This window comes from Phlebotomus papatasi, chromosome 1 (genome assembly GCF_024763615.1).
Source record: "Phlebotomus papatasi isolate M1 chromosome 1, Ppap_2.1, whole genome shotgun sequence".
NCBI classification, from domain to species: Eukaryota; Metazoa; Arthropoda; class Insecta; order Diptera; family Psychodidae; genus Phlebotomus; species Phlebotomus papatasi.
Genome location: NC_077222.1, coordinates 102,128,752 through 102,150,224, shown reverse-complemented (window position 1 = coordinate 102,150,224; position 21,473 = coordinate 102,128,752). Strand labels below are relative to the sequence as shown.

Here is a 21,473-nt window from a genome sequence, read left to right as displayed (position 1 = left end):
TTTTAGTCAATTTTTAGCTTAAAAAACTTATTGATTCGTGTAAATTTGGTGATATTTGGACTTTTCAAGAAAGTATTCATCAGATTTAACCTTTTCCGGTGTGAAATTCTCGTAGAATCAAGCAAAAAATGGTTTTTGGTGTCAATAAAACATCTCTCAGAAAAGTTCCAAAAAAGTGATATTAAAATGTTTTATTCCTCGTACAAACAGTTTAATCAAGTAGATTAGAGTTCCCTTTAAACAATGATGTGCAACTTTTAGTGTCCGGTGCAAAATTTACGGTGAAAATGGGGTGTTCAATGATGGCGTGAATCGTGTGCGATAATAGAAACTTGATTGATCTATCGGACAAATCGCCATTAAATTTTCATTTTCCTCTGGAGGAAAATCTAAGGATTTCCTGGGATTTTGTGGGGTGGAATTATGAACCTTATAAGTAAGACATTTTTTTGGCATAGTTGGAGAATCCATACGGTTTGCATGGTAGTCAGAAAAAATCACTGAACTTGAACATCATTTTTGTATGCGAAAGTTCAAAGCCTCCCCCTAAGTACTTCCGGCGAGAATGATGTTGTCTAATTGTTTGAAAAAAGGAATTCTATTCGCTCCTCGGTTTCTCAAACAAATGCGTGTAGAAACGGAAATCATGTATTCAGCTGTATTATGATAAGTTTCGCTTAACTTGGACATCGTTCTAAAAAATGTAATACGAAAAATGCTATTAAATCCGGAATGGAGAACTTTTCTTGAATAAAGAAATTGTTCTCCCATGAACAGGATAAGTTCTATTTTCGCAATCCTCCAAATGAAATTTATGTAACATGATGTGATCTTACCTATATTGCCTATTTTTCTTGGATAAAAACACTTTCTGTGCACACGACACAATTTTCTAGCACTTTTTTTTTGACATTTTACTAGTTTGAAACGCCGGTTTGTATTTTTTGTGACAGCCGCTATGATCGCTAGTGTTGGAATATATGTGTTGAGAAAGGTGCTGATTTAAGCTCCATTATCAGCACTATGCATTTGAGCTGAGAACAGCAATATTTATACAGTGCCCGCTTTCTAATCCGGATCGCCGTAATCCGGACAAGTTCTCGACGATTACATTTAAAGTACTTTTGAGGTTATGTATGCATGCGTGTTCAGCAATGAAAATGAACTATTCTGTGATGTTTTTGTTTAATAAATGAAGTATAATAGAATAGACTTCTTCAATTATGTCTTTTTAATCTTGTTTAAAAGTTTTATTCTATTTCTACAAAAAGAACTTGTATTATATTTTCGAGACGTTGAACAAATTCAAAAAATCCATCCGGATTACGAAGCGGAAATCTGTCATTTTGTCTCCCAATCATCCGGATTACAAAGCGGGCACTGTTGCTGAAAGTGTTGCTAATCATGTGCTCAGTTTCTCAGCATGCTGAGGAACTCAGCAGCTCGTGTCCAGCCGGGATGTTTTGAAATTTTAAAATTTGACATTCCAACTGAAAAAAACCGGGACGTTTTTGTAATCATGGGAAGTGTAAAGGCATCAAAATCCAGGAAAATCTGTGGAATTTCCATAGAAGTTGAGCTGAAACAAATGTAAGTATGAAAATCTACCCAAATGACGAAGCCACAATTGACGGAATAAAACATTTCAGGAAGAAGTATGAGAAAAAAATGCTGCCTTGGTTGCAGTCAGAAATTCTGACCTGGATCCGCCAAAATACCAGGATGAGGACGGATTCTGTTATTTACAGTGATTGTCTCGGAAGTCCCGATAGTGCTATGCAAGAAATCGTCCAAAGTATTGTGATAAGCGGTGATCTCAGTAATTCTTCCATTGCTCTCGACGATGTAGATTTTTACTTCTACCAATCCAACAATCATGGTCCAGAAGCTGAGAATCTCGATGTAAGTCCCAAGGCTTCTTCTCCTCTGTCCCCTCTTAAAACACACTCCCCGATTTCCCCTTCAGATGGACACTGATACCGCAGAAGAAGTCACAGCATCGAATCACTGGATCCTGCCCAGTTCAGAATTCGTCGGACTCTGGGAAAATCTCATTTTCGACGATGACGTTAAGGAGAATGTAAGAAACTCCTCCCAAATCTATCACTATTGTCCATTCTCCTAACCCAAATTCCACCCAGATCCTGAGGTACATGCAGACATCGCTGATTTTCGCCGAGAGCAAAATCAACACCAATTTGATCTCCTGCAATCGTATCATCTTGCTCCATGGACCTCCGGGGACAGGGAAGACCAGCCTCTGTCGGGCTGTGGCTCAGAAAGTGTCAATTAGGTTCCAGGACAGATATAAGCACATCCATCTGGTCGAAATCAACAGCCACAGCCTCTTCTCGAAGTGGTTTTCCGAGAGCGGGAAGCTCGTCCAGAAGGTTTTCACGCAACTCCGGGAGCTCATTGAGACTCCCAACACCATGGTTTGCATCCTGATCGATGAGATTGAGTCAGTGGCCTTCTCTCGCACTGCCATTTCCAGTAAGTACCAATTTTATTAGACTCCTACAGCTTTTATACAAAGTGCAAAGTAATAGGCATCTTTCACATGGAATTAAATATTTAATCCTACGAAATATTTTAGCCCATCGCGTTCTCTGATTGGTCAGACCATTGAAAATGTTCAAAGTCCAGCTATTCAGAAAATAAATTGGAAGTTGAAATATATTTAAGGAAAATCAATTAGAAAAGGATTCTAAAAGAAAAATAGTAATTTTTAGATTTTACAATTTTCCTTCAAAACAAGAACACGAAAGAAAAACTCGCAGGAGTGCTCGAGCTTTTACTAGAGTTCAAGAACTCCGGGAATTTTCCCTGATAAGAAATTAATTTATAAACATTTTAAAACGGATTGGAATCATATTAAAAGCTTTTTAATTTATAATAACAATAAAAAACGAAATGAATTTCTATGAAGCATATGCAGCATGCTTCATAAGATTTTTAACGACGAGGCACTTTTTACGGACTGAAAATCAACAATAAAAATTAAACTAAGAAATATAATCAATGATAAGTCTTACATCTAACCTTGGAAAGTCCAGTAGAATCTGGTTCGGTGTACAGTAGACTCACGCTAATTCGGCGCTTTTAAGATCGGGCTACTTTCTAATTCGGGCAGCAGTTAAATTTGAAAGAAGTTTGTTGTCATTCTCAAGTTTGAATATAGGGTAAGTGTACCAAATTTCGGCCAGCTTGCAATTCCGGCCAATTTTTTTTTGTTCCTCGAATTTCCATGAATTTTTAGTTTTTACATACTTTAGAGCAGAGGTGTGCAAGAAACCGTTGAAACCGAATTAACGTCAAATGAAACATGTACGTCAATGGTCAAAACGCTACTATAACAAACTTATTTTGACGTTAATTCGGTTTCAACGGTTTCTTGCACACCTCTGCTTTAGAGATTATACAATGCAAAAAAGTAACAAAAAATATAGCTTCGACGAGCAAAATTATCTGAAAAAGGCATTGGAAGTATTCCGGAAGGGCAAGGAACTATGAGAATGAAAGTGGCCGGAATAGGCCATCAATGCTATGTCTACATTTTTATTCATTTTAAAATGTATTAAGAATGATTTTAGAGAAAATAAAGATGATAAACTGTCTACAAGGTTCCAAGCAACACTTCTTATAAAAAAATATCAATTTGAATTAAAAATATTACATTTCAAACTTAGAACATTTGCATTTGCATGCAACTATACCGAAATTTGGTACACTTACCCTAATTACCAAATGAATCAAATTTGCTCAAATGGCTTTTCTTAGTTTTAATGTGTTTTTGCATTATTAAGGGGTTTTCATGAAATGTACCACAAATATGAGTATGTAAACTCAATATGTGTATGCAGATGAATAAAAAATCGTTGCGTTTCAAAAAATATGTTGCCCGAATTTCCCTCTAATTTGGGTGACATTTCGGTCCCAAAGACCCGAATTTGAGAGAGTCTACTGTATTTTGTGCTTCTACGGACGATAGGTACAAAAATAGCCCAAAAATTTAAGTGATTTTTCTAAAAATACCAATGAATAATATTTTTCGCTTTAATGAAAAATATTACATATGAGTAGTGTAGTTTTATTTCCAAAAGGGTTTTGCTAAAAAAAAAATGGAAGTATAAAAAATAAATAAAATCAATTATGAATTTGAGATTTTAAAAATTCGCATTTTTTGTGCTTAAATATTTACTATATAGCAAATAGATGGTGACTTGCAAAAAATATTTAAAAAAAAAATATATTCCTTCAACCTTCTACTTTACAATTATGTACAGATATAAAAAAAAATAACTTTAGGTAATTAGGAAAAATTATTTTCTTTATAGGACACCGGTGTTCAAATCGTCCTTAAAAGATTAACGATAAATGTATTTTTTATTATTTCTTTCTTAATTTTCTTTTGATTTAATCTCTTTTGCACTTTGTTTAGAAATCGCTTTATCTGTTATTTATTTATTTATTTATTTATAAGTTCATGTCCCTGTACAAATATTAAGTACTAAATGGGGCTGTTATCACAGCGAGACCCGAAAAATTTCGGTCGTTGATCTCCGCGACTCACTCGAAAAAAAATATTTGGACTGAAAGAATACTCTAGTACGCAGCTGAAGTTAGCCGAAATCCACCCAAAAAAAAGGTTTGTTTCTTGGTTCACCCGAAAGGCTATAAAAGCCGACAAATGGTTTGTCAGTTATGGAAATGATTGTTTTCGGGCGAGTCATTGAGATCAACGTCCGAAATTTTTCAAGTGTCGCTGAGATTACGGAAAAGTAAATTTTCATGAAATAAAAACGCAAACGAACTTGAATTGGAAAATTAGATAGTGATATCTTTAATCAAAAGAATTAATTTAAAGGTAATTTTGTATAGAAGATCACATTAGAATATTTTTTTCAATTGAAATAAATTTTTTTCGGGCGCGTCGCTGTGATCAGCGACAGATAGTCAAGACAGCAACCTTTTTTCAGTTCAGTCGCTGTGATTAGTGACAGAATTTTTCGTTTGTCGTTGGGATCAGCGATAAAGTAATAATTTTAATAAATAAACATGAAAACACGCTTGAATTAAATAGAGAAATACGTACAGTAGACTCTCTCTCAATCGGGAATATGGGGCAAAATGTCATCCGGTTTAGCGATAGAATTGAGCGTCAAAGCCTTTGTAAATTCCACAAAAAGCGCTCAATTAGAAAGGATCACGATAAAATAGGAAGAGCTATAGCGAATTTGAGCGAATTAGCTGCATAATTAAACGTGAAAATTTTCAACAAAATTTGTCGCCCGATTGAAAAAGAGCCGATTGAGTGATAGTCTACTGTAGTTGAAGTTAGCCGAAATCTATTCGAAAAAAGGTTCGTGTCTTGGTTCACCCGAAAGGATATAAGCCGACAAATGGTTTGTGTCTTGGCTAGCCCAAAAGACCCGAAAAATGGGTGGATTTCGGCTAAATTCAGCTACGTATAAGTGAAACAAGGAAATCTAAAATTGCTGACCGATTGTTTTTTTTAATTTGTTGTGCCTGCGGCACACTTTTTAGATCGGTAAAATTTCAGGAAAATCAAAATTCGCGTCCCTTTTTTTCTCAAAAGATTTTCGTAAAGGCCTCTACACATTGGGATCAATTTTCGTCAAAAATTGCATTTTTGACAGAATTTTAACATTCCCACCTACAGAATTACAGGCAATTTCTTTCAAAAAAGCATTTTTTGACGAAAACTGCTCCCAATGTGTAGAGGTCATAAGTTTCTCTCACTCTTTCGCACTCAAAATTTGACTGAACTAAATTTGATTTGGTGTGAAGTTCAAAAAAATAAAAAGAGTGCGAAAGAGTAGGATAGACATATGTAAAGCTTTTTAAAAAGAGAGGGATGTGAATTTCGCCTCTATAAAATTTTCCTGATTTAAAAGGTAAGCCGGAGCTAAATCAAAGTTTATTTTTCACTATCCAATTTGAATATTTTTACTGCTCATTTTTATTTATTTATTTTTTTACTGATCGAATTGAATATTTGTACTGATTGATATCAAGTATTTATGGCTCCGGCAAATCTTTTAGATTAGGAAACTTTCATGAAGTCGAAATTGGACCCCGGCTTTCTCATACGCTTTGTTTTTGTCTATCTCTTTTTTTCATACTCTTCTTCTTTTAAACATCACAACAAAATAAATTTAGCTCAATCAAATGTAGAGTGCGAAAGAATAGGATAGACATATCGTCGGTTGCGTCTATCTCTGTCGTATCTGCATTTCTTTTGTGTCAGCATTTCACGCAAGAGGGGATGTCTGTATTGTAGCTTGCACCGAATGCAGATACAAAACAAATGCAGATACGACAAAGGTAGACGCAACCGACGATATGCAAAACGTATGAGAAAGAAAGGATATGAATTTTGATTTCATGAAAGTTTTTCGATCTAAAAGGTTCGGCGGAGCCTATTTCTCACTTTTAATTTTTATGGCTCCGGCATACCTTTTAGATCAGGAAAATTTCATGAAATCGAAGTTCGAAATCCTTTCTTTCTCACATGTTTTGCATTTATGACTATCTCATTCTTTCGCATACCAAATTCGATTGAGCTAAATTAAATTTGGAGTGATGTTTCAGAGAAGAAGAATGCGAGAGAATGAAATAGACATATTTAAAACATGTGTGAAAGAAAGGAAACCGAATTTCGACTTCATGAAATTTTCCTGATCTAAAAGGTGTGCCCGAGCCATTACTGAACACATTGAAAATTACCAATACAAATTATTATATATTTTATAAATAAGAATAGGGTAAGTGCTCATAATTTTGGACAGTTTCTAAATTTGGACACTTTGAGGGTAAAATTGGACACTAAAAATAAATTGATTAAAATGATGGATTTTTATTCTAATATTTGATGAATAATGAATTCTATCTAAATATTTGTTCTTTTTGGAAGATTTTGACACTAAATACGTTAAATTTTGAATATGATTTGAGTTGAAATTGCTTTGTTGAAAATTCAGTGTGAGCAATTGCTTACGAGAAATATGACAGAACTTCGTGTTTACTTCAGTTCTTATTTAGCCGTGGTGAATTACTAACAATGTTTCTTCGCTTTTTTTGAGTGATATTATTGAATATTCATTGAAAATTGTGTTGATTCACGTTACTGATTATTTGTACATTTGACATGAAGTGAGATTTGCCTTGTGAATTATATTTTTCGTGTGAAAAATGGGAAATTTTTTAAGACATTCACCAGTGAGGTGATGATTCTTATTTTGGACAGGTGTTTTTCTCATGAAATTTCGTGAAGTTTTAGCTTTTGTGATGACTAGGTTGGACAAATGCCTGGAGAAACAAAGGAGCATCATCTCTACGAAAGAGATGTAGCGGGAAATGCCTTGAAAGGCTCCCGGAAAGGTCAGGGAATGAGCGAATCTGCACGTACTTGGAGTATCGAAGTCAACTCACTTTAATGAATGATATGGAAAGTTTCCGGGCTTCTGTGACATTCTACGTTTCCCTTACATGAACAGGAAGAGGACTTGGTAAGATTGGTTCATCAAATGAAGAACAATGGGCATCCTGTTGAGGCGGATTAGGTGTCCAAATTTACAGCCAAGTTGGCAAAATTAATAAACAAGATGTCCAAAATAAGAGCCAAGGTCACCTCTACTATCAATTCATTTTTAAACGTATTAAAACTAATTTTAGTAAAAACAGAGACAATAAACCCTTGCCAAGTTTCTGAACAACCCTTCTGAAAAGAGAGTAACATGAAATGTCAATTAGTATAGAAAATATCGCACTTCAAACTTGGAACTTCGATGCTTATAAGCAGACTGTCCAAAATTATAAGCACTTCCCCTATAACAACGTAATTTTATTTAAAATTTAAATATTGCAAGCTAATTAATAAGCTTCAAAAATTTTATTAAATAATTAAATATGATCATTGCAGTAAAAAAGTACAAATTAAGTAATTTTGCGGTGCAATGATTCCCAGAAGTTATAACCGTCAATATAATCATTTTCCATTAAACAGTTGTTAAAGTGATGTAACTTCTTTTGTTATTTATACGTTTTTCTCGAGAAGAGAAATCAATATTAGGAAATTATTGATACAATTATTATTAGTCATGCAAATGAATGGAATTTATTGGATAGCAGATGAAATTAATTTTTTTATATTGTATTTTTTATTTTGTTTAAAAGTTTTTTTATGGCTACCCGGGAGATGGTTAGATTTTTTTTTAAATTGACCAAAAACGAATACTTTGAACTTTGCAAAATGTTGTTTTGGTTGCTTTGCCCAGAAGTAACAAATCAAAAGTAAAAGCCATTAAATTTGATGGAGGAGAAATAGAAGAGCAACAGCTGAACGCTGAACGATGCTATTAACTTGGCTTTTGTTGCAGACAATGAACCAAGTGATTCGATTCGAGCGGTGAACGCGGTTTTGACACAATTGGACCAAATACGGAAGTTCACAAATGTTATTGTTCTGGCTACGTCCAATCTCACTTCAAATATCGACGAAGCCTTTCTCAGTCGGGCTGACATTATCCAATTCATTCCTCCTCCTTGCGAGGCTGCCCTTCAGCAGATCTACGTCACAATCCTCCGCGAATTGGTATCCACGGGCATTGCTAGAATTTCCCATAGAAATCAGCGGCATGTGCTGCTGCAGAAGTTGCTGGAAGGTGAGCTTGATGCGCAGGAGGTGGGATTTCTTCCGGAATTCTTGCACCTCTGCCAACTGAGCCGTGGTATCAGTGGCAGAACAGTCCGGAAACTTCCTTTCCTGGCTCACGCAAATTTCATTGATGAACACGAAAAGAGATCCAAACATGGAGTGGATTTGCTGGAATTCATCAAGGCCATGAGCGCTGCAATGGCCAAACACATTTCCGACAGTGATTGTGTGAATAAACCGCTAAAATAGTGTTTATTAACTTAATAATGCTAAACATCATCGATTAAATTATGGATTCCTTCCCATTTTAGCCACTGATCGACTTTAAGCTGACTGCACATCAAACTCATTATGGACATAATTGAATTGCTCTCATTTTTTTTTCATCGCAGTAATTATTTCTTTATTGATCATAGATCATTTGGTAATATTTTCCTCTTTTTCTTACCAAAAGAATTTTCACTTAAATAAAAAGAACTGAAGCACTTCAATTTCATGAAATTAAACCTGTGAAATGTTACTGTTGATAGGAAAAAAGACATATTTTTTTTACAGACATGGAGTTGAAAAAAACTTTGTAAAGTTATCTGAAATACAAGCAACATTCAATTTTTTTTTGGTTTACCTGATTTCATATTGCCCTTTGAACCCCTGAACTCTTGTCGCTTGGATCAGCAATTGTCGTAACTTACTCATCACGTAAGCATAAGTCAAAAATTGTACAGTCTTATTACATGAAAATATAACAATATTGTTTTTATATTGTTAGAATTTTTTCAATATAAGCGATAAAGAAGTTACGACAATTGCTGATCCAAGCGACACTGTGCTGATCCAGTATTCTATAATCCCATTTCTACGATGAAGCATCAGACCACCTGTTCCAAATGGAAACACCTGCCACAAAAAGAGTTCCATGAAACAAATGGCCCTCGACAATGGGACGGTCAGACACGAAGCCCTGACAGATGAGCTAACATCAAGAAGTTTAGCCTAGGAGTAACAGTCTGCAGTAAACGCGTGATAAAATTGGTGATTCTTTAGCGGAGGTAAGTGAAGAGCAGACACCTAAGGACAGCGTCCGCATGAGCAGAAATATGGCCATACTTTCGCAGACTAAAAACATACCTGACACAAGAATTAAACGTCGTATTCAGACGACGCTACGTCTTGAGTCAGTATCATAGAAATAAAATAGCTCCACAGCACAGAGAAAGTGTAGCACAAGAAGATAGTGGACCAAGAGCAAGGGAATAAAGAGCAAAATTAACCTTACAGCCAATTGCAGAGGCATGATCATGACAAAACTGTCATTCATAATGACACCAAGATTCCGAGCATGATCTGATACCGGGATAGACTCGCCAGAGAGTAAAACGGGGCTGGGAGACGACGTAGTTTCCCTATTTCCTATAACCAGAATTGACCAGTGTTGCAGATTCAAATTCAAATTGATAGAATTGTAAGGGGGCATCCATTTTGTAGTTTTAGTATTGCTATGTAGGTAAAAACGTAGAGATGCCAGTTTTTGGTGGGAATTCGATCATGACGGACAAAGAATTTAGAAGTGATAATTTGCTGGCAATTTATAAGTTTTGTAAGTAAAAAACCAAGAGAAAATTAGGCTAGACGTTTCACAGATGATTTATTTATAGGATTTATGACAGAGTTTCTGAAGGACGTCTACGAGGAAGATTTTGAACTAAAAGTTAGAAAATACCTGTAAGTAGGAAACTAAAGAAAGACAGAATTAGAGGACTTAAAAGAATTCTATTTATAGGATAAACAAGGAAAGAAAGTCAGAATTGGGGAAGATTCTAAGAGGGCAAGATTTATTGGCTCAGGTAAAATTTAAGGTTAGGTCTAGGCTCTCATGGCTGACCCCCATTTTGTTTCAGATCTTAAATCAGCTCAGCAGTGTCGATCACCAATTCCAATAGTTTGATACGGTTATACTTGAAGAGAATAAAGAAATAATTTCCGATGGAAGAATATGTCAAGAACAACCAGAATAATATTATTCAAAATGATAAAAAAGATAACGATCCCGTTCTGGAAAAATGGTTGACGAAGATGAGGCATAATCTGGTAGGCCAATTGTCGAAAATGTCGATAATAATTATAGAAATCGTCAAGTTCGACCGGCACACGAGCACTTATTCTAGTACCCAAAAACTGGAGATTAACCAGGATGCAGTTGGAACCATTCGCAAAAAAATGATCTCACGAAAAAGCTAAATGTACGAGTTGTACGAGAAATATTCGACTCATTTTGGAATGGATAGTAACTGACGATACAAAGTGGAGTACATGAGAACAACAGTCGGAAAAAGTCGTGGTCCAAACGTGATTAGCTGGCCCAAACAATTGATAAGTATGAATTGACGGCTAAAGGATTTCCTGTGTGTTTGGTGAGATTGGAAGGGAATCATCCACTATGAGCTACTATACATTGACCAAACGTTCAATTCAGACCTATATTATCAATAACGGACCAGATTGAACCAGGTAATCGATCAGAAGCGCTCATAATTGGCCAATGGGATGGGTATTGTGTTGTATCAAGACAACACCAGGCCGCTCACATCTTTAATGACCTTCTCTAGAAACTCCGAGAGCTTGGATGGGAGGTTCTATCAAACCCGCCGTATAGTCCAGACCTAACACCGAGCGATTATCACCTTTTCAAGCGTTTGTGATATTTTCTTGATAATACAATACTGTCCTCAAGAAAGGCTTCTAAACACGAGCCAATCAAGGTTTTTACCAGAAAGATTGAGAACTTCTTCAATCATATTTAATCTAAATCGGGTAAACCTAACTACAGTAGACTCTCTCAAATTCGGGCATATAGGACCGAAATGTCAGCCGAATTAGACAGAAATTCGGGCGACATGTGCATATAGATATTGAGTTTACACACTGATATATATCGTAAATTGCATGAAAATCCCTCAATAATGCAAAAACACATGAGAACTAAGACAAACCATGCCAAATTTGAGCATATTTGATTCATTTGATAATCATATAATCAAACTTGAAAAATGACAACAAACTTTTTTCAAATGTAACCGCTGCCCGAATTAAAAAGTAGACCGATCTTAAAAGAGCTGAATTTGCGAGAGTCTACTGTATGTTAATTTCATCTTCAAAATAAAGCTTAAAAAGGCAAAAGACTTTTTACTTTTTTGCTTGACCTAATACTTTTAAAAGAAATCGAAAATGCCAAGAAGACTCATACCTTCTTCATTTTCCTTTACAAAGAACTATTTTTGGGCATTTGCAAAGGTAACGTCATTGATTGAGCCATTATGAATTGCAACTGATTTAAACTTATTGAGATTTTCTAACTAGATCCTTCAAATGGATATAATCGCTGATCCTGAAGTCAATTTGGACTAAATACGAAATCTTGTGTGTCCTATGGCACAGCTTTCAGGAAAATTCCATGAAACCTAAATTTCTCTCTCTTTCTCACTCAAATCTAAATTGAATTTGCTATGTGATGCTCATGAGAAGAAGAAGAAGAATGCGAATTAGAAGCCCGGACATATGGAATACGTTTAAGAAAAAAAATAGAGTAAATTTTGATTTTACGACATTTTCTTGATCTGAAAATTGTGCTAGAAATATAAGGACATCTTTTCGAAAATGACCAGAAAGGAACCGTCCCGTAAAATTTCATGAATTCAAAATTCGCCGCGTTTTACTTGTCAAAAAATTTCCATAAATCTATATCTATCCCATTCTTTCGAACTCAAAATTATACTGAACTAAATTTAATTTGATGTGGTTTTTAAAAGAAGAAGAAGAGTGCAGAAAAGTAGGACAGACATGACAAAGTTTTAAGAAAAAAAGAGATGTGAATTTTGATTTTATGAAATTTTCCCGATCTAAAAGGTGTGCCGGAGCCATAAATTTACAATACTTATAAATAGAACCTTTTAATATTTTACAGTTCATTTTTTAATTTTTTTTACCGGCAAAATTTGATTTTTGACTAACCAAATTGCATATTTTTACTGTCCATTTTGAATTATTTGGTGATGAAATTAAATTTTTTCCTGATCGTTTTAGTCAAATTAGCGGAATGTAGGCAGCCTTCGCACATTTTTCCGTGTTTCATATTCAGGATTTTTTTCTGACTAAACTGTAAAATGGGCAGTGAATTTCACTACACCAAAAGTTCTCTGATCTTTTAGGTCTCTATGCTTGACTAGTTCACTATCACAGAATTGTTAGTTTTTCCTGGACAGGAAAAATGAAAAACTATGACGATTTGTGCGATACTTGCCCCCGCAGGCAGCGTTCACACAATGGGGAATTCGGGTTCGTCATTGCTTTTTTCTCGAAATTACTTTTATCCACAATTAAAAATTATTTTCCGATTGTTATACTGTATCCTTGTGAACCCGCGGAAACTAACACTGCACTAAAAGAAGATCTCTAAAACACTTTTTTCACATTTTCTGGAGCACATTTTTTTCTAACAAATATATAACGAAAAATCGACTAAACTGTTAAAATTTCAAATGTGACAACCCTTAAAAATTAATCACTTGGTCTGCTGGAAATCGGTGGAACATTGTAGAGATTATGATTCTCAAGCTGGAGTTGCCTGATGGATGTGCGAATACTCACACTTTCAGTGTTTGAAACCACACACAGTGTAGTATTTGCGAATTTTCCGCCACCGTGAAAATAATTTCCCTCCGATGCTAAAAGTTATTACGTAAATATCATCTCAAGTATACTCTTTATCCACTGTGTAAGTGATCTTTCTTAGAAAAGAGTTTAACTATGAGAAATCAAATGAAATGTGCGCCATCAAAATTTCCTATTCTGGGCCAATTTTCTATTTGTGATCCTATCACCTAGGAAAGAAGGGCTTGGCTGCCTATTTTTTACAATAAAGATAAGGTTCATAAATACTTAACTTATGGCTAAGAAATGCGGAACCAACTCTTTGCAAACATGAAGAGAAAATTCGAATCGTTCGAAAGCTCATACGTGCGAACCCTGCCTACATTACCCTACTGCTCATATATTTTTTGACAATTAATTGCTCTTTCTCTTGAAATATCAATTCAAAATAATATTAAATGAATATAAAAGCAATTGATATCGTAAATATGATCAGTATAAGCCATCCATATCGTCCATAAAAAATTATAGTTTTTTTATGTCTTATTCGTATGGGGAAATTTTTAACCCAGAAAGCAATTATCAAAGAATAATTTACTGAAGATTCGAAGTGGAAACTTCAATATTGCCTCATCATAATGCAATACAGATCAGAAGATTGACATGGTGAGTCTCTCTATCTAATAAACATAGTTATTTTAATATTTTAATTAATGCAATCTTATTAAAAATTACTAAAAACGACTATTTTATAGTATGTAGGGGAATGTTGGCATGGTTCGCACAGAGTGAACCTTCAAACAACGCAAATTTTCTCTTTGTTTGCAAAGGGCTAGTTCGTCATTTCTTAGCTATAAGATAGATCATTATTAAGCCCATGAAATGCGATGAGAAATAATAGGTTAGCTCTTTGCAAACAAAGAGAAAATTCGCATCGTTTGAAGGTTCACTCTGTGCGAACCATGCCTACATTCCCCTAGGCGATATTAATCAATAATGCAATATAGCTCAAAGCTATTGACTAAATTTTCTGCCAATATGTAGCCGGCTTAAGAGGTACTTTACGGTTGCATACTTTTGAATTTAATGTACAATTGCGTGAAATAGAGAAGCGACAACCACAAACCTGGCAATTGCTAGCCAACAGAGGTATTAATTGTTGGCGTTTAATGGTATAACTTGCGTAATTTTAACTGCATAACTTTTTTCTCTCAATGGAATCTCTAACTCTTGGCCAAAAGGAAAGGATGAGAAGTGAACAATACTTAAAAATGTTGTTTATTTTTTTCTTCTGCCAAAATAAATGATCTTTTTTTCTTGCTCCACTGAATCATTTCTTTCATTTTTAGAGCTATGGTATTTCTCGTCTCTCTATAGAGCTCTTGTGCCAATCTCTCTGAATAGTGTCATCAGCGGAAGTATTTATGGGCATCATTCCATCAATAAAGTGACAATAACAGCTGAGAAATCACAGTTGGAAAAAAAGCATTATTTCTTGTGGGGTCAAGAAATAATTTTCCAGGGCAATGCCAACTGGTGATGAATTACCATAAATTAACGCTGATCTCTCACTTTTCTCATGCCCCTGGTGATCGATCTCACTTGGAGGAGCGAGATTGAAGAGCTAGTAAAGTTTTTCCCGCGCTTTTTCATCATGCCTCTTTAAATCTCTTTGCCTTGTTAAAATGATCTATTAGCATTGTATGGAAATCCAAAGTGTTTCTCCGAGGCATTCAGACAGCGAGAAAAGACATCTCTGGAGGAGACTTCTTCCATCGATAAACTCTGTCATCCACTGATCTTAATTGCAAAATATTTTATAGTTTGAGAAAGTACGGTAACGGCTATTGCAATCAAGTTAGAAGTGCACAATACTCCAACTTTTGGACTTAAGACAAAATATTAACGAGACATAAAAATTGAGCAAATAGGGTAAGTGTACCAAATTCCGGCCAGTTTGTAATTTCGGCCGCATTTTTTGTTCCTCGAATTTCCATGAATTTTAGTTTTTGCACACTCTGAACATTGTACCAAGATAATCTAAAAAGACATTGGAGGAATTCCGGAAGGGCAAGGAACTATGAAAATGAAAGTAGCCGGAATAGGCTACCAATGCTATGTCTACATTTTTATTCAATTTAAATTGTATTAAAATAATTTTAGAGAAAATAAAGGCGAAAAATTGTCTACAAGGTTCCAAACAAAACTCCTTATAAAAAACTTTAAAAACAAATTCAATTTGTATTAAAAATAATCACATTTCAAACTTGATACTTTAGCCCTTGCATGCAACTATGCCGAAATTTGGCACACTTACCCTGTTACTTTCTAAGAAAAAAAGGGCTAGCAAAGCATCTCAGGGTTTTCGATATGCTCGAGCTCGTGACTTATACGGGCTTCAGACCTAAGGCTTAGCCATCTGGCTGAAGTCCTCTAATTCCTTATCAGGCACGATTTTTTAGGAAATTGTTGTTTAGAATTGGATATCAAAGGCAAATGATCCAATAGATTTTGAAAAATCAATAAAATTGTTTGTTATTTAGATTTTTGAGACCTTCGGGAACTGGGCTAAACCTCCAGTCTGAAGCCGGCATTAGATGCTATATCTCAAAAGTACCTTCGTATCATTTACCGTTTACCGATTCAAAACCTATTTGAACCGATTTATAAATCACCCAAAACATTGCCCAAAAAACCTTATAAATAATAAGATTGAATTTCGAATAAAAATTAGTTATCGGTTAAGAATCTGTCCAGAAATGATTGGAACCGTTTCAGTTTCATCGTAAATTCGAAGACCTTTCCAACGAGACCGAATGTGATACCTTTCGGATGAGAAATACGCTTTCTAGAGCCTTTCAACCTGTGACTTTGAAAAACCGTTATTAGGAATGATTCAACTATTTTCGTTGTTTACGCATAACGTTTCGGTATTTTCGTATAACGACTAAATGTCGGTCTAGATAATTTCTAAAACATATCCAAAAATAGAAAAAAATAGCACGACTTTAATATTGCGAACATAATTTTTTACAGTTTCTAGGAACAGTAAATTTTATTACTGTTCCTACAAATGATAAAATGAATACTCTCCCAATGCACATTTTCTGTTTTTGAGAACAATAATTTGTTTTACTATCCCTATGAAAATTTTTCATTGTTTAGGGGAACAGAAAAACTCTCATGTTTTTGCGAACAATACAGTTTTACTGATCATTTGAACCCGAACACTTGGCTCACAACTCAATAAATTTTATCAATCTTTTTTCAACCTGGAAACTTTTGTCATTTCTGAGAACAGTAATTATTTTCATAATTTTTAAAAAGAGTAAAATTTTTCACTGTTTTTGAGAACAGAAAATTTTTCACAGTTTCCACAAACACTAAAATTATATTGTTGTTGAGAACAGTAATTGATACTGTTTCTATGATCCGTAAGAATATTTGGACAGCAATTTTTTTTCTTCAAGCGAACAATATATTTTTTGCTGTTTCCGCAAAAAAAAAACTGTTCTGTTCCCGCGTACACTAAATTTTACTATTTCTGCGAATCATAACCATTATTTTACAGTTAACACGAATAGCAAAATTTTTAGTGGTTCTTCAGACCTTAGAATTTTAGTAATCCTGCAATTAGTAGATCCTGAGAACAGTATTTTTTTGCTATACATGAGAACTATAAAAATCTTCACTGTTCTTGAGAACACTAAATTTTTTATCTGTTCCCGCGAACAGTCAAATTTTACCTTTTCTGCATACAGTATTTTTTTTATTCTTCCAGAGAGCAATAATCTTTTTCTGATTCTGCAAACAACAAAACTGTTCTATTTCTGCGAACAGTAAGCTTTACAGTTTCTATGAATCGTAAATAATTTTAGTTCACACGAAAAACAAAATTTTATACTTTCTTTTTATATAATATTAATGTTTCTGTAAACAGTTTCTTTCTTGTTTCTGAGAATAATAAAGTTCTTTCCTCAAACCTGGAACAGTAACATTTGTACTGTTCTTGAGAACAATAAAATATTATTGTAGAGAAAAACCAACCGACGCGACGTATCTCAATAGAATTACACAAGAAGACAGAGATCAAATTTGTGTCAGATTTACTAAAAATTGTGATAAAAAGCATTATAAAGTAGTGATCACATTCCCTTTTTTGTGCTGATGTACTCCTGAAAAAATCTTTAACGAGTCTCAGGTAAGATTTGTAACGATTTGATCACCGATAAAGCTTTGGAGATCGAGCCGAAAGCTCTGAAATTAGTTGATGTACTTCCTCTGAGTGATTGATATTTTCTAAAGACTTCCGAAAGAGGTCCGAGTTAAGACAGTTGGTAAAATTTAACTGTTTCTAGAAATAGCAAATTTTTTTGAGTGAAAGTCGGGCAGTCTTATAGTCCTTATGGTGCTATTCCAATGATAAATGGAAAGGTAAGATCTTTTTTCTTTCCATTCCTGACATGATATGACTGTTATGTCAGGAACATGACTGTTGAAGAACTTGAGAACAAGACTGTTCTCAAGTAGTTCTACATAAGCAGCATTGTATTGGTTTCTGTCACGACTGTTTGGTGATTTTAGAAGAAGATGAGATCTGGGGAAAATAGTCCAGACAAAAACCTATACAGAAAAAGGTCGACAATGTAGAAGAACTTGATAGCAGTCATGTGCTAAAGAAATATACATGAGAAAGAAAAATAACCCCTTTTTGAATATTTATGTATTTAGATTTATTTTGATATACTGGGCTATTTCAGCCATTCTGTACATTACTCAGTTTACAAATTTATTATACATTCGTGAATAATGTCGAATCAGACATTAACCATTTGAACCGGTCGGAACTAGAACTCACAGCTGTGACAATCCAGCCGAGAGTCACACTGCACAAGACCCAAACGCTCTTACCAATTGCACCACGGACGCTCTTAAATATCTTTTTTTTAAGTTCACTGTTCTCAAGTGCATTATCGCCCTTCCTTTTTATTGATTTCAATCTCGACTGTTTTTCTCAGTCATTGCCGTGCTCTAAAACCACCAAACAGTCGTGACAGGAACCAATATATAGAAGAGTTGATAATATAGAACAGACCTGTGCTCGTTAAAAGCCGTGTAATATCGGAAATTTTGTGTTGATAATTTTAATGGAAATTAAAGATAGCCATACTGGTAATACTAATCCTGCTTATTCACGGTGCCATGATAAATATTTTTGTGCCAAAAAGGCATAACAGAAATAAAAACTCATATAGAAAGAAATTGTCTTCTTGATATCTTTGTTGGTTGACGGATAGCTGTTCACTACACACCCTTTTACTTGAATCTTGCATAAATACAAAAAAAATTAAATGCAAATATAACTTCAAATGGAAAGTTCTTATTACGCGCGCAATTCAACTGTGAGAGATAGAGACACAAATAACTCCCTTGATAAACGTCTTGCGGCGCTGCGGTTGCAAAAAAAATTCTGAAATGCGACAAAAGATTTTCTTCTTTATTTTATCCTTATTCGCAGGTCGTGTCCCTTCTTATAATATGTACTTTTGCATTCCTAATTAACCAAAATAGTGTTGTACAAAAGGGTTTTTCTCAAACCCATCCTGAATTTTGGGACAGCTCAAAAGAATATGAGTCTTCCAGCTCAAAATTTCATCTTAATGTTTTTGTTGTAATATCGACAATTATTCACAATTAACCCAAATAACTCTATTCAATTAAATTATTAAAAAGGATTTTCTTGTGAAAATGACTTAACTCTAAGGAATTAAGCAATTTTCACATTAAAAAACCTCTAATTTTCTCTACGTGAATTTTCGCGGCATTTCGAAGAATGCCAACAGACACCACCAAATTCACTTCGGCTGTTCTTTTAGCTGAGGCCTGATAGAAGTACTTGAGAACAGTCACGTGCTAAAAAAAACATGTTCAATTTCAATTGGAATAGCACCATTATTCCTGAATTACTTTGGAGAATTGCGCATTTTTGTACAGTTCTATAGATATTCAGGAATAGGGTTTCACAATTTTACATGATCTATTAGTCTAAGGGGGTGATATGAGCTCAGATAAGTACAAATACTTCTAATGTAAATTTTACTAATTCACCCTATACGGAAAATTAACACATTTTCGGTCTAGTTTCTAAGTCTATCTTCAAGTTCAAATAGTGCTATATACTGTTCCGAATTCATCAATTAGCATTTAGTACATAACAGTTCTTAAGTGCAATATTGACTTTTCTTCCGTATCGACTATTTTCCTCAGTTGTTGCCCTGTTCTAAACCACAGGTACTAAAAAAACATGTTTTTTAACACGTGACTATTCTCATGTACTTTCAAATAGGGTCGGAGGAACGTCTGTTCGACAGGGAACCCCTATTGACACTTTTGTCAAAATGTTGAAAATTATTTAATGTATCTAATAAAATATAAGTAATATAACATTTTTTCTGTAATATACCTTTTACTATAGATAGAGATGTTCAAATTCCGTATCCCAAAAGGTACAGAGTAGGGTGTCAATAGGTGTTGACACGAGTTCTTAAAGTGTTAATAGACGTTCCTTTCACCCTATTCGACTTCTCTTTGTATTGGTTTGTGTCACGACTGTATGATGGTTTTAGAACACAGTGAGGACTGGAGAACACAATCGAGACAGGAACCAACACAAAGACAAGTCGATAATGCAGAAGCACCTAAGAACAGTCATGTGCTAAAAGAAAGCATATTCATTTCTGATTCACTGAGAGAAATTCGAAAAAGTTAAAATAACATTCCAGAAATGTGTATTTTACCCTGCAGTATTCATCCAAAATCGGTGTAAATATTATGCTTTTTAGGTGTGTTGGGGGTTAAAGTTACCCTTTTTCATGTTAATTTTACCCTTAAAAAGGTGTAAAATTAACATTAAAAAGTGTTAAATTTATGAGGAAAAAAGTTAATCGCACCCCCGTTTTTTTCTCAGTGTTCGAATAGCACCATTAGGCAATCACATCCACCGTAAGCTCTTACTGCCCCAATGGGATAAACTTTTTTTTACGACCGACTGGGGACAGGAAATTTCACATGTAACGGCGTGATTTCGTGAAATTGAAATTGTGACGATGAAAGGGGGCAAAATTTATACGATGGCCTGACATTTTGGCACAAAGTCAGAAAAATGCAACAATAAAATATATATTGCGGAACAGCATGATCCACTTTGTGGTATTTTGGCCAGAGTTTTGGCGTTTTCTTTCACCCACGATGCCCATGATCGCTCAATTTGAAATTGAATAGGACGGCGAGGGCGACTGCCTTGTCCATTTCTGCTCTTATGCAATCCACATTTTCTCAAACATGCTCTCGAGATCACGACCATTGGTCACACTCTCAAGATTTCTGCACTGAAAGTGATTGCTATTTGGAATGTGGCGATTGTTTGATTTATTGAGGAAAAAAAAGCGCAAAAAAATCGCATCAAAAAGATGCTCTGAAGAAGAAATAATTAGAGGGATTTTTTTTCATGAATTGTAAGATTCCAATGTGCATTTTTTCTTGAAGAGATTGAGAGATTTCTTGGGTGTTGGAAATGGTGAAAAACTAGTGCAGCCAGCCGCAAAAGCTCACAAATACTTGCGTACACAGTTGGTATTTGCTATTTATTTGTCCATAAAGAGTGAAAGCAGGCTCAACATTGAGCCTCAATCACAAGGTGAACAGAAAGATTATGATTTGGTGGTCGTTTTTTCCCTGAATCCCCCACTTTGGATATGGTAATTGAAGAAATGCTCTCCTGAACTTGGAGTGGCAATAAATTCATCAATTTGCCAATGATCTTGATTGGAGGATCAACAAATAGCCGGGCATGGGGAAATTTCTCCCAATTGCATCTTGAGCTTGGGAAAATAAAGCCTGATGATCGTAAAAGTTTATAATGCATTAAAGTTAGAAAAAAAAGTATGGGAAACAGGCTGTTGCACATAATCACTATCGCGTAGCCTAAATCAAAAGAGTTGCTAACAAATACAAAGTCATAATGTATGGCTATTAAGAGACCCCACAAACTATGACCAAACACGCGATACACATTATTAATTTGATCCCACCATAGCCAATCGAGTTTATTGGTTTTGTCCGAAGTACCCAACATTTTGTCCAGGCC

The 21,473-nt window shown here is 34.8% G+C and overlaps 1 protein-coding gene across 1 annotated transcript; it reads left to right on the top strand.

Moving 5' to 3' along the window:
* Positions 1-1,391: 1,391 nt before the first annotated feature.
* Positions 1,392-9,294, top strand: LOC129810169 (pachytene checkpoint protein 2 homolog). Its single transcript, XM_055860484.1, has 5 exons — positions 1,392-1,590; positions 1,650-1,902; positions 1,967-2,080; positions 2,142-2,493; positions 8,403-9,294. Exons 1-5 carry the CDS (start codon positions 1,424-1,426, stop codon positions 8,927-8,929), a joined length of 1,413 nt encoding a protein of 470 aa, XP_055716459.1. The 5' UTR covers positions 1,392-1,423; the 3' UTR covers positions 8,930-9,294.
* Positions 9,295-21,473: the final 12,179 nt, after the last annotated feature.

Bases quoted from the DNA above. Each gene is read 5' to 3' on its own strand.
- LOC129810169 (XM_055860484.1), top strand. From the start codon at position 1,424: ATGCTGAGGAACTCAGCAGCTCGTGTCCAGCCGGGATGTTTTGAAATT. The intron at 1,591-1,649 runs GTAAGTATGAAA...AAAACATTTCAG, and splicing joins GAAGTTGAGCTGAAACAAAT to GAAGAAGTATGAGAAAAAAA. The intron at 1,903-1,966 runs GTAAGTCCCAAG...TTTCCCCTTCAG, and splicing joins CAGAAGCTGAGAATCTCGAT to ATGGACACTGATACCGCAGA.